The sequence below is a fragment of the Phalangium opilio genome, unplaced genomic scaffold, assembly GCF_054372755.1.
Source record: "Phalangium opilio isolate 3A_F unplaced genomic scaffold, DU_Popi_V2 ptg000009l_1, whole genome shotgun sequence".
Lineage (NCBI taxonomy): Eukaryota > Metazoa > Arthropoda > Arachnida > Opiliones > Phalangiidae > Phalangium > Phalangium opilio.
This window is the reverse complement of record NW_028324146.1, coordinates 11,395,368-11,408,869: the sequence shown is the minus strand read 5'-3', so window position 1 is coordinate 11,408,869 and position 13,502 is coordinate 11,395,368. Positions and strand designations below refer to the sequence as shown.

Here is a 13,502-nt window from a genome sequence, read left to right as displayed (position 1 = left end):
TTTGTATGGTTGTATGGGGGGGGCAAATAGGACTATAACATACACAAAGGAGATCCCCGTATCTCTAGTAGAAGTAGAACCAGAGTTCTGAGCCTCCAAAGTTTAGTGTAATGCTATCCTATGGAGGGTATGTTTTTGAACATTTTTTTTAATTACTTGGCCTTTGTTTGCACTACTGGTTCTTAAAAAAAATAAAAATTAATATTTTAGTGTCCTATATAATCCTATAATTCTGGAAAAACGTCCTATAAAATCCTATATTTTCATGAAAAAAGTCCTATAATTCCTATAAATATTTTCGAAATTCGGCTGGGGGCCCTGTTATCACTATAACTAAGTCTTGGCATATCCTCTGAATATCTTTGGGCGCGTTACGGGCGGGCTGCTCGTCATTCAACGCATTTTCCAATTTACCGAAAAATCCCCCTTTTCTTGCAGTCTTTTTTAAGCCTCGCTTATATATTAATTAAGATATAAAGAGTATATAACACTCAAGATTTTCGTTCATTAAATTAATGATAACTTCATAATTTGTGGACGTATTTAGCAGGTTATTATAATATGAGTTTTCAATCCGACTTGGTCCCACTTATTATTTTGTCTGCTTTATCCTCACTACACCGTGCCTTTAATTTGAAGGCAACATATATTTAAGTATCAATAAACCACTTCTATTTATACTTTTTATAATTTAACGTGAATAAACTAAATTTAATCAATAAATGTCATATATTTAGATTAACTAATTTTAAATAGCGCTATTAAATACATTTGAAGAATACATTCAAAACGCTTTGTTAATACTCATGAATGTAGTTTCTATAATGTTTTATCTTAAATAAGTTATGCATTGCACGAGTTGTCGGACATTTTCCTCTTACAAAACTGAACCTTGCTTTTAATTCTCTAATTTAATTAATTACAAAATTTGTGCTAATTTTATTTCTGAAGGCATTAATAATAGACATAGTTGAAGATGTTAAATATGCCGGTTATTTGAGTAGTTTTCCCGGATTCATGATTATTTATGAACGTAAAACTTATAAGATAAGTTTAAAAGTTCATAATTATTTTCTTCAACATTTGCCATAATTATCTAAAATATAAAACCAAGTAAAATTGAAGTAAGATTATAGGTTTTTTGGAGCAATAATATGAAAGTTCTATAAATTTAATTAAAATATGTTAATGCAGTTAAAACTTTCTTATTCCAATGTGAGAGATACACAAAGAAATACATAATTTTTGAAATTTTATGGAGATTTTCTAAATTGGGCATTTTACTTCATCCTTGTAGCATGGATTCAAGGGGTTCAGCATCTCGGAGAGTAATGAGGGACAGTAGCACGAAGGGCTAAGCTCAGGCCACTCCATAGGTTGAGAAGGTGAAATCATTACTCCCCCTCCGGTCTTCGTTGGGTATAAAAAGCCGCCAGAACTCAAACAGAATCACATTTTCTCTTGAGTTTTCCAACCAAGACGAGAGCTTCGAAGTTTAGAACTGACTTTTTTTGGCTTTATCCCTTTTCTTTTATTTTGTATTTTTGTAAGAATTTCCCGAGATGTCTCAACATCAAGACTCTGAAGATTTGGATAATCGGTGAGTTTATTTTATTCTTTAATTTTAGTCTCTATATATTTTATCGATGAGAAGCACACTTCGTTCTCGATTTAAAAGTTTATACGCCAGGTTAGAATGTTTTAATACTGTTTAGAAGTTCGGGGAGATTATATTTTTTTTTAATTGTTTTAAATATTTTTCTTACAAATGCCAAGAATAACATTCAATCTTTATTTAATAAATCTTCTTGAAAATATTTACCCTACTTTAAATGGTTAGAATGTTCAGTTTTTTGGGATAAGTAAAATATTTTCTCCTGTAACTGATGGGATGGATCAATATCTTGCTTAAAACGCACCTGTATGTAGTTAGTTTTGTTATATTGACTAAAAATTGAACTATGAGCATGAAATGTTTATTTAAATATTTATTTAAATAAATTGATTGAATTAAAATATTTAGAACGCTTAGGTCCCGACTATTTCAACTTAGTACAACGTTTCTTCAAACCGAGTATCATTTTGAATTAAATATTTAATGATATGATTACATGAATTTTATAATTATACTTAGTTAATAATGTACCATAAGCCTGAATTATCTGCCCTTAAGTTTAGGTTGACTTTAACTGTACTAAAGTTCAGCCATAGTTTCTAACTTTTTACTTTTAAATTGTGTCTGCAGTCTTAGTGACGGGGATGTTTCCATCTGCCGTTCAAGCAGCTCTTCGGCGTCTTCGGCGTCTTCGCCGTCTAGCGATGAGTTAATCTTAACTCTGGACGAGAATTTCCAGAAAAGGTTTCTGGAAGGTAATTTCGGAAAGAACAATATCCAAGAACACTTTAAGTACGAGGGGAATTACGAAAGGTCACCCGGAGTACCCTCAAAGAAGGTTCGGTTGCAGTGTAATTATTGCGGATCAAAAGGCAGAATTTCAGCGGACTGCGCCAACAATTTCGAACGCCACTTAAAGGTATGTGTCTTTGATAATTTAATGGGAGGTATCAGTTAATAGTATTATCGACTTATGCTTTGCACTCGAAACGCATTGCAGAACTTGCATCCATGCGTAGTTTTAAGAGAAAAAGAAGGAAAGAGACCGGCGCAGTGGGTAGAGTCAATCCCGACTAAGACTGTGAAAAAAGTTAAACTTTCTCACCCAGACCAAATTGCCTATAAAAAGGCAATGGTCGACTTAGTTAGTTTAAATGGTCTTCCATTCGAAATTGTTGAAGGAAAGGGCTTCCGCCTTTTTATGGAGACTGTGGCGCCGCACCTGACAGTGCAGTCAAGAAGAGCTTTGGTTCGGGATTTAGAGAGCGCGGTTGCCGAACTGAAGCCCAAAATTAAAGTAAGGGCTAATTTATCTATATTCATTAATAAACGAATCACATCTAAGGGGTGTGTTCTTTAGAGTCTAAAACCTCGGTATGCGCTTATATTAATGGGAATCCCATTTTTTCTCACAGAGTCACCTTAAGAATATTAAGAGTGTACACCTTTCAATGGATTTATGGAGCAGCCGGCGTCGTCAGTCGGTTTTGGGGATAAGGTGTCAATTTATTGACGAATTTTGGCACTTCCAAAATCTTCTTCTTGGGTTTTCCCACTTCCCGGGAAGTCACACTGGGGAAGCAATTTTGCGGAAATTGCAAGAAACATTGGCGGAAATCGGTGTCAATGAATCCCAGGTACTTTAAAGAACGCACTTTTATATTTTAGAGTCGTGTAATAGCAACTAATCATGCTTTTTAGATTTGCTGCGTGGTTGCGGACAACGCAGCTAATATCACGAAAGCTCTGAATATGAAGAACGTCTTGCCGGAAACGTGGCCAGTGGAATATGAAGACCCAGAATCCGATACGGAGTCCTGTATTGAACTAGACGAAGGTATGTAAAAAAATAAGAAAAAAATAAAAAAGTTTCTTCACCCTTGTTTATTCAAATAATGATTGTGTATTTGTTTTATTTGTAGCTTGGGATCCAATGGTGGCAATTCTTGGGGAAACTCTAGAAGCCGAAGATGAGGACTTTGGCCAAATCGAACATAACTCCTGGGATAGGAAACGCTGCGTGGCCCACACATTACAGTTAGTCGTCAACGACTCATTGAAAAGCGACGATAAAGTGACGCCCCTATTGGATAAGCTTCACTCATGGATTAACTTTTTCCGTCGGTCTCCGAAGCAGACCGAAGAGTTGAAATCCAAAACCAACGGTCGGGATTTGAGGCTAATGGGAGGAGTTCGTTGGAACGCTTTATTTTACGGACTGGAGAGGTTTGTTGAGGTAAGATATTAAAGGAAGAATAAAATGGCCGGGCTACCATAATTTAATGAATTTATATTGATGAATGAAAATCTTTAATAAATTTTGAGAAAAAATTCAGGTTACTTTTATCTGAATTTTCCAGAGTTACAACGCGGAATATATTTAGTTTTTAATTAATGATTTTCATGACGTTTTATCAATGTAAATCTAATAAAAATTATGTTTCTCATTAAACAGGAGAACATGCTGGATGGACTGGTCTATGTTATTAACAAGGCCAAAAAGGACTCTAAAAATTCGGGCAAAATCGACATAGAACCTCCGACAGAAGACGACGTCGAAGAAGCCAAGGAACTCTTGGAGCTGTTGCGGCCTCTGAAAATAGCCACCGACTATTTCCAGGCTAGCCGACCGATGGCCCCAAAAGTAATTGGAACTCTATTAACGGTCTTTCAAGACGTCTATTGTTCAACCGCAGAAAATTTCAAGGAGCTGAAAAGAAACTTGTTGAAAAACCTTGAAACAAGGTTTTCAACAACATTGTGTGATGACACATACGTGATGGCATCGGTGTTGGACCCGGCACAAAAACTACTACTTTTTGAGAGTAAGTATTTATTGCTTCAAATTGTTAGCATATATGTCACAATAATCCAGCATAGGATTAAGAAACGTTTCGGGTTCTAACCATAATTTCTGGCTATTTCATCTACAGGTGATTATACAAATCCGGTTTGGATTGAAGAATATCCGGATTTTAGCTGTATCTCAAAAAACCGAGCCGAAATTTGCATTCGGACGCAAGTTTTGAAGCAAGCGGCCAAAACTCCCAATCCTGTAGGCAATCCTGTACCCAAGCCCTTCTCACCGTTTAGCCGGCTAAACCTGCCAACAGCCAGCGGTGGGCAGGAACAAACTCCAATGAAGGAGATCTGCGCCTACTTCAAGGAGCCGAGAACGGAACAAGAAGACGTGTTCCTAGATTATTGGAGAATGCGTGAGAAAGACTTCCCCATATTAGCGACACTGGCAAAAATATATTTGTCAGCTCCAGCAACGTCGGCGGATGTAGAGAGAACGTTTTCGGTAGCTGGGTTCTTGATGAGAGCGAGGAGAAGCTGTATTTCTCTGGAACATGTCGCTGACATGTTGTTTTATAGGGAATATAGAAATATTGGCGAAAGGGATTCCTAAACATGACGTTAAACTGTTGAAAAAAAGGCCCTTTTAAGGGCCACCTTACTTTTTAAAAAAAGGGTTTTCACTAAGAATGTATTGCTAAAAATGCCCTTTTTAGGGCAAAGTCTTTCCTTTTGCCTTCTTGAAAAGTCTACTGGCAATTTTCCAAAACATCAAAGATTAGCTAACGAACCCTAGATGTCTCTCTAGCCTTTCTCACTTCAGTTTCCTCCCTTATCATCTGGCAACACTGGGGGAACGGCAGAAACCCCATTTAGTAAAAACTTTGTATTGAACAAACTCGCAATTCCCTGTAGAAGTAGGGTGTTGTTCTTGGTAGTACAAATGTACTTTTTTAGTACATTTTCAAATTTCGGGTACGAAAAATACATTTTGTATTTTTGGTAGGTTATTTAGTACTTTTTGGAGTTTCTAGAATGGGAAGTATTTTTTAATTTTCTTGGGGGACGATTTTGCACTTTGTTGAATAACGACGAGGAAATTAATCTCTCAGTATTTAAAAAAGTTGATACTTTTTTGGACGAAATTAATCTGGCGGAAACCTTGTTTTATTTTTCAACTCACTTCCTTTTTTTAAAAAATAAGTCTCTACGCATGGCAATATCTTATAATTATATTTAAGATATTTTGTATCTTAGATGGCGCGCTAAGCGTTTTGGAAGGGGTGAAAGTTAAAATTACGTTTTCCCCCTAATTTCTGGAAAAGTACGTAGTTGAAAGAAGTACATTCCCAAAATTGCTTAGAAATCCTACTAGGATTCCAGAGGTGGGGGTTCCTTAACCTCAAATAGAAGTAAACTATTGATTATAAACCTTAACCCTGAAAAAAATTTTGTTGGAACATCCTAAGGAGATTCACATGACACTAAGTAACAAGGTATCCATCGGTGGAAATGAATATATTTGTATAGGGTGTTTGAAGTTTTATAACTTGACAAGACATTATTATACTGGACCTTACGCTAGGCCATGACCTGCCCTCCGTACGATGCGGAACTTTGCTACATGGTTACTTAACTCTTAATTTTTTTTTTTGAACACGGAGAAATCAGAGGACATATGGCGCACACCCCACCTTCAGCTCTACAGCGGCTGAGCGGACCATGCATATTCAAAAAGACGTGATTGAATCTGTTGTTGACGCCTCGTGATTTGATAATGCACCATTGGAAACGTGTCGGTATGTATGGGTAATTTAGTTCCGTTACTGAACTGTCGCAAAACTCTCTATGGTCTATAATCATTGTTAACCTTAGTAATATATAAACATTCTCATTCCTCAATTTCTCAAAATCCGGTTGAAAAGGTAAGTTTAGAATATTTTGAAGGTCATTGAACTGTTATGTCTTAGAAACCGCCATTTATGGTAAAATGATAGACCAATGTCAAGCGGCTAATATTGCCATTCAACACTAATTGACCCGCTTCTTACAGTTTCCAAGTTTACAAAATAAATACCTTTCAATTACTTCAATTATTATTAAATTAACTGTAAATAAAATATTTCAAATGCTTGTCAATAATAAAATTCGCAAGATTTGCTATAAAAAATTTGGCCAACATACAGTCTCATAATGTTAAACCTCGCAGATTTCAATGCTAATGTCGGATTGAATCTAAATATAAAATCGCCACAGCTATAGAGTAGTGTCGGTAGAGGGAAGTAGCCTGTGTATCCCTCCCTCTAGGCGCGCTTTTGTAAGAGGGGATACTGAACGCGCCTGGTAGGGGGGATGACACTGAGCTAAGAGATAGAAGGGTATGACGTTTGCATACGTAGAACTGACATTACTCAATAACCCTACTAACTTATTGATCCCTGCCCACCTTAGAAAAAAGAATATTTCGAACATACCCGATGTAACCTTGTCCAGCGAATTAAACTAATCACATATAAATTTACTCACTTATAACCGCTCTTCTAGCACCAGTAAATCGTTACACTTTATCTCGGCACCTTGGAGTTATTTTTCAAAACAGTAAACATAACACTAAAAAAACCTACATCCAATCAAAAAACCTTCCTTATACATTAAAGCCAGTATGGGCTCTTAAAGGGAGGGTGAAGTGGAAAATCAAGTGATTTTTTTATCGATTCTTCTACTTATTATAAGACCAGTCTGCATAGTGAAACATCCAGGAAATATTTCCGAATGATTTTAAAATTCAAATTAGGTTCAGATTTTATGGATAGTTTGAAGTATCCCCCTCCGACTAATCGCGTAGCGCCCTGCCTTCCTGTTAACAAAATTTCCGTTGCACGCTCTACATCTCGCGTCACGATTATCACATCGTGAGATTTTTTTATCAAATCTCTTGTCAACACGTACAAAGCTACGTTACATAGAGACCTAGCTTTGCGCGTACTGACCACCGATGTTGTAACAGGGTATATACAGAATAAGCTGTCGTTCGAGATAAAGAGTTGCCTATCCTATAGCCTGAAAACAAATTTTCTCGCTCGCATTCATTATCCATGGTACTAAAATGATTGAACATACGTAAAACTTAATTAAGACACGTACAGAAAGTTTAAGTTTTACAATATAGACTTATGGGTCTGTTCCATACGAAAATCATTCTCAATTAAATGACGCCTTTTTTAATGTTAATAAATAACAGGACAAAGCTCTAATTATTTGCGCTACGGAAGCCAAGAATGTAATTCAAGGGCATCGAAAATTAGTACTATTGATTAATTAATCTCAAAGTGGTTACTCTCTCGCTTCTGGCATATTAAGTCAAATGACTAAAAAGGTGTAATTTAAAGGGTAGCTTAATTGAAATGTATTAAAAAATTGTTTCACGAAGACCTTATATTACAAGAGGCGCATTTTCTACCCGCTAACAGCGCCATCTTCAGGCAAAACCTGAAACTAAACCCTATCAATAAACGCATTACTAAATTAATGTTTATAATTTTAATGAATTCCCATAGTTATGATATTTACTGTAACATTCCCTTTTTTGGGGGCTTTTAAATTAATGTTACTTAGTTTAAGTTTATACTTTTATGAATTGACGTGACAAATTTTCTTCTTTCCTCTACCTTCTTTAACATTAGTCTTCCCAAAAAAAGAAGCAAGATTGGCTTCAAGAGGAAGAAACCTTCTGGAAAAAGACGGTACCCCCCCTCTCTAGCAATATTCCTTCTCACCGTAGAAGGTTTCCTTCTAAAGAAGGTAAACTCTCCTTCAGAGGCAAGCGCCTTCTTTTCAAGAAGGGGGGCAGACCACTTCTACCCTGAACCGTCAGCCTCTCTGAATTACTCGCCCCTTCTTATATCTTACAGCTTCTACTCTTGGACGAGGAAGGGAAAAGAGAAAATTTTCGAAACAGCTTCTGAGAAGGTGAAGCGGGATTTGGCAGTGTCGCCCTCTGCGTCAAAGAAGGGGAAGCTTCCAATAGGGAAGAAATCGCGAAAGGCCCACGACTGATCCATGGTCACACTAACAGCTTCTAAAAAAAGGATCCCGTACCTTTGAGAGCAGGGCAATCCCTTATAAAATGCCCTTGTTTTTTACACGAGTAACACACTCGCGGACGCCTCCCCCACGTTTATCAACACCTCCTCGACCGCCGCGACCACCTCGAATTCCATTGTTTGTTACGTAAACGTTACCGCCTATCTTCCAGTTGTCCATTTTCTAAGCCTTGGCCGGTTAACAAGGAATTAAAAAATCACAATTTAACAACAAAAAGTGGTCCCTATCAATTTTCAAACTAGATCATATAAATAAACTTTTAAGTTGTTAAATATATGATTTAGCTTAAAAACAAATTAAAAACAAAATAATTCTTAAATAAATTTTGGCATAGAACTCACTTTCGCTCCTTAAAATTTGAATGTTGAGACACTGACTATAGCCCACTCGATCACGCACTCCACCGTCGTGGAGCGCGTGATCGAGTGGGCTAGCACTGATAGTGTTAAATAAAAGAGAGGAATAATAATAATAATTAAAAATTTAAATATTTGTGTGAATGCTGAGCTCCATAAAGGAGCCGCCCTGTGTTTTTAAAACTATTATGGGACATTTTAAAATTTTATTGGACAATGTCCAGTGTCCTGTGCTTATTTCCGGCCCAGCCTATAAATGTTCTTGTGCTTATTTTCGGTCCTGTACACAACTGTGTCTTTTTAACTAAGCCATTTTTATGTTAAGCGCCAGTGCGCCACGTTTTCGGGTGCCTTTCGGTGTTTTGGACTTTTGGTACGTATTCTCCAACACATTTTCCTCTGCTACTACTAAGACTTACAATTAAATTCGTTTCTAATTAATCTTTTAAGGGTTAATAACTGCTTTTATTAGTTCCATAACTTTACAACGTCTGTATTAAATTATTTACATTTTTTCTCTTGTTTAATTTTTATTCTTTTTTCCCTTCACGTTAAGCCTAATACTTTTTATTACATTTCACTGTATGTTGTTTTTATTTAAGAGTGTATATAATTGTACTTCTTTGTGGTTCCAAAGTGTTCTTTGTGCAACGCTTTATTGTATTTCTTTCCGGATCAAAGGTGTTCTTTGTGCAAGAGCTAATTCGGGTTCTTTGCAAACACAAGTTGAAAATTGCTGCGTGGAATTAAAATCAGTTTCATAAATACAGAACTGTGTTATATTTCTTTACGAATATTCGAAATGGTTTCTCGAGCAGAACAAAAGAAAATATATAAGCGCTTAGTAATGCGAAAAAAAAAGAGCGGAAGGCAAGTTAAAATCGCAACTTCAGAGTAAATCATTGAAACATGATAAAACTAACAAACTTAAGTGTAAACGGTACTATCTTAAAAACAAGGCGTTGTTTAAGAGAAATAGTGCAAAAAACAATGTGGAGCGTAAATCTCTACTTGAGACAGGGAAAAAACCTAAGAGAACTATGCCGCCAGGTGGAGACGCTAATTTGCGCTCAAAAAATAGAAAACCAAATAAACGGGATAAATTTGTCTTTGCGAAAAGACTCCTTAATGCGGGGATTTTCAAGACGAAAAACAAGAAATTTATAGCCGAAAGTTACAAACGGTTTCTAGTCACACGTTGAACTGAAAGGCTGGCAGTATTGAAGTCTTTTGACGGTGAGACTAGTAAAAGATGCACCAAATTTGTCTCTTACAAGCAAAATGCCAATTGTTAGCTGGTAAAATATTGCATTTGAAAAGACAAATGTATTCGGCATACCACGCCCAACTATCAGGGAAGGTTAGCGAATTTAAGGATTTTGTCAAAAAAAATCAAAGAAATTGGGTCAGTCACTTGTGACAATTTGACGGAAGTTGTGGGTGGGAAAAGGCTTCACAGTAGCCTAAAAGAAGCCTATTTTCATGAAATTACCTATTATGCAATTGGGAATAATGGCAGAATACTGAAAAATGACGAAGAGTCACGCTATACCAAAATTTTTAAATTGAATTCTGATGGTAGTGTACGAAAGGTTCTGAGAGACCGTGCTTCCAATTCGACTAAAGAACTGTTTGTTGATGAAATGGGAAATTTCGTTGAAATAAAAAACAATGACAAAACTCATGTCATTGAACGAGTATTACAAATTAATGAGTCGGGGGTTGTTACGAATCTTTTCAACGTTGTTGAGAATGAGGAGAAGAACCCCAAAGCAAATTTAGTGATCAACGGAGATGGGTTCATTGAAACCCAACCCAAAACAGTTTATTGGGAATGCAGTCATATTTGTAAAGTTAGAAATCAAGCCATTTCAAAAGTACTAGCTTTCGTAAACACAGTTGCGACTGCCAATGAAAAATCTTTGACTAAAATTTTTCAGTCAGATTTGGACCTTTGCGAATTAAGAAAGCAATTTTGCGCAAAATCAAACGTGTCTATACCACCAGATGGGGACGAAATAGTCGTGAAAATAGTTCCGTTTCTAGGACACGCTGCTTACTGCGCTGATACCGAAGAGTGCCAAAGTCATTTGCGTTCTTTCGCTGAACTCGCTCCTCATTATTCAGGAATTAGAAGTATTCTGAATAATATTTATCGCGTCAAAGCGTTGCTCAACGCTTTAACTAAAATTTCAACTGAAATTGAACATGGTGATTACGAGTCTCTGACAAAAGTCATGGCGGAATTGAGAAAAATCCTTGTCACACGTGGAAAAAATTTGAATAAGGAACAAAACGATGCTCCTACAGGAAGCGTTAACGCTCCTCGGCCGAGTCTCGATGAAAGTGAAATCTTGAGTCTTTACGAGAATCAATTCGCTCGGGCAATGCTACATACCAACGAATTTCACGATACACCCTGCGACTGCTGTTTTAGATTACTGAAAAAATCTGATTTAAGAGCGGTAGAAAAACTGGTAAACAGTGCCGTTTTTGATAACGAGGCCTATTTGATTTTAAGAGCTGGTTGGATAATGAATAATTCCGACACGAGAGAAGCAGACATGCTTCTATGTCGTTACTGCGCCACGGATTTGGGAAAGGGTAAAGTTCCCATTAGATGTTATCTGAACAACTTGGCGGTTGACAATCCTCCGCCAGATTTCACCTCTTTAAACATGTTTGAGAAAGTTTTAATTCAGCTTGTGAAGCCGTTCCACACTGTGGTGCGGTTAGGCACCAAAACCAATTCCAACATGCAGTTTGGTACGGTTAAAGCTTTAAAGGGAAGAGTAATTTATCTTCCAATACCCGTGGAGAAAAATTTGAAGATGATTCCTAAGACGTTGCCCACAAATCACGAACTGCATATCTTGGTGAATGGCGTTCCCACTGCGGACTAAAAAGTTTGGCAGCAGGTTGTTTGCCTCGAAAAAGTGTTGAAAGCATTCAAAAAAAATTAATCCTTTTTACAAAGACATTGATATTTCGGCAATGAATCTGGATTATATTTGTGGGACGCAAAATGTTGATGGCGGAGAAAATTCATTGACTCCCGATGAATTACTGAGCGTGACAGATCCACTAGCGCTGATCAACGATGGCTGTGATGCGGTGCCACGTGCTCCCCCTGCGCTTCCAATGGAAGCGGTGAATAGCGGTTACGACATGCAAGCTGGCCAAAACGCTTCAATTATGGGCGTGCAGGGTGAAAATCACTTGAACCTTGCAGCAGACGACGCCTACGCAATTTTAACGCAGCCCGATGCTTTGTTGCGAAAACTTTCCGAATACGAAGCCAATGATCTGTACGATCCGGTGAACGTCCAACCACCGAAGGATTTATTGGGTACTTACCAAATGAAGCGCGTCGAAGCCGAGCCGGTTAGCACTTGGGACAAAAAACTGGAATACATGAGCTTCGTTCATTTGTTCCCTCGGGGTCGCTTTGGCAAGCACGATGATAGACCATTTGGAAAAATAACGGAAACCGAGTATCGTTTATCCCGTCTTTTGAACAAAAGTCCAATTTTTAGACGAGATTACGCCTATTTGTTTCATTCTTATCAAGAATGCGAAATGAAAGCGATTTCTAGCAGTTTGAACTACATTCTTCGTGTTAAAAAACCCATGCCAATTGGAGTTGGAACTTTGCTCAGTCGGGTTGAATCTGGCGATAAAGAACTTGAAAGTAATTTAGCTACTTTCTTGGGCCATATTCGAGGTACTAAGGACTACTGGTATAAAGTCCTTAGATCCGTTCTAGCGATGATTCGGGAATTTGGCCCTCCCACTTGGCTCTTGACTTTTAATCCGGCCGAATATGATGACGTGGAACTGCACGATCACTTGAGAAAAGTGAATTCAGACGTTCCAGGAGTAGAGTCGATGACGGTGGCTGAATTGTTGAATTTCGATCCACTTAGCGTCAATTTGCACTTTCACAACAAAGTGCGGTCGCTGTTAAACAACTTTGTCTTGTGTAAGCAAAATCCAGTTCTTGGCATGATAGAACATCATTTTTGGCGGGTTGAATACCAATCTCGAGGTTTACCTCACTACCACATGCTTTTGTGGGCCAAGGACGCTCCAAAGATTGGAACTTCTTCGGCCGAGACTATTTTGGATTACGTTCAAAAACACGTCACGTGTTCGATGCCAAGCGCATCGGTGAGTCCGGAGCTGCACCGGCTGGTAAAAAAATTTCAAACTCACAAATGCACCTCCAGTTGTTATAAGAAGGTGAAAAATTCTAAAAAGGGATCAAAAGTGTGTCGTTACGGTTTCCCTCGAAACGTAACAAACGTTGCCACTATGAATTCCGTCAGATCAGTTACTCGTCATCGTAAGATGAAAAAGGTGCAGAAACGACTGTACGACTTGCCGAGAAAACAGCACGAAGAGTTAATAAATGATTATAATCCCACGCTTCTTTTGGCTTCCAAAGCCAATATGGATTTGCAATTTGTCGCTGACAAATCGGAAATTGTGCAAACTATGTCACTGCGTACGTGACAAAGGGAGACCGAGCTGACATGGACCAAACTTTTGCCGAGTTAGGGAATGAAAGTTTGTCCAAAAAATTATTTGCCTATAGATTGAAATCTTTGACGTGCAAGCAAATAGGA

At 37.6% G+C, this 13,502-nt stretch overlaps 1 protein-coding gene across 1 annotated transcript; it reads left to right on the top strand.

The window, feature by feature from the left end:
• The first annotated feature begins 2,300 nt into the window (after window positions 1–2,300).
• On the top strand, window positions 2,301–5,071 carry LOC149714369 (uncharacterized). The gene is made up of 7 exons (XM_089849080.1): window positions 2,301–2,534; window positions 2,616–2,912; window positions 3,031–3,252; window positions 3,317–3,452; window positions 3,538–3,851; window positions 4,071–4,440; window positions 4,549–5,071. Exons 2-7 carry the CDS (start codon window positions 2,748–2,750, stop codon window positions 5,025–5,027), a joined length of 1,686 nt encoding a protein of 561 aa, XP_089705206.1. The 5' UTR covers window positions 2,301–2,534; window positions 2,616–2,747; the 3' UTR covers window positions 5,028–5,071.
• Window positions 5,072–13,502: the final 8,431 nt, after the last annotated feature.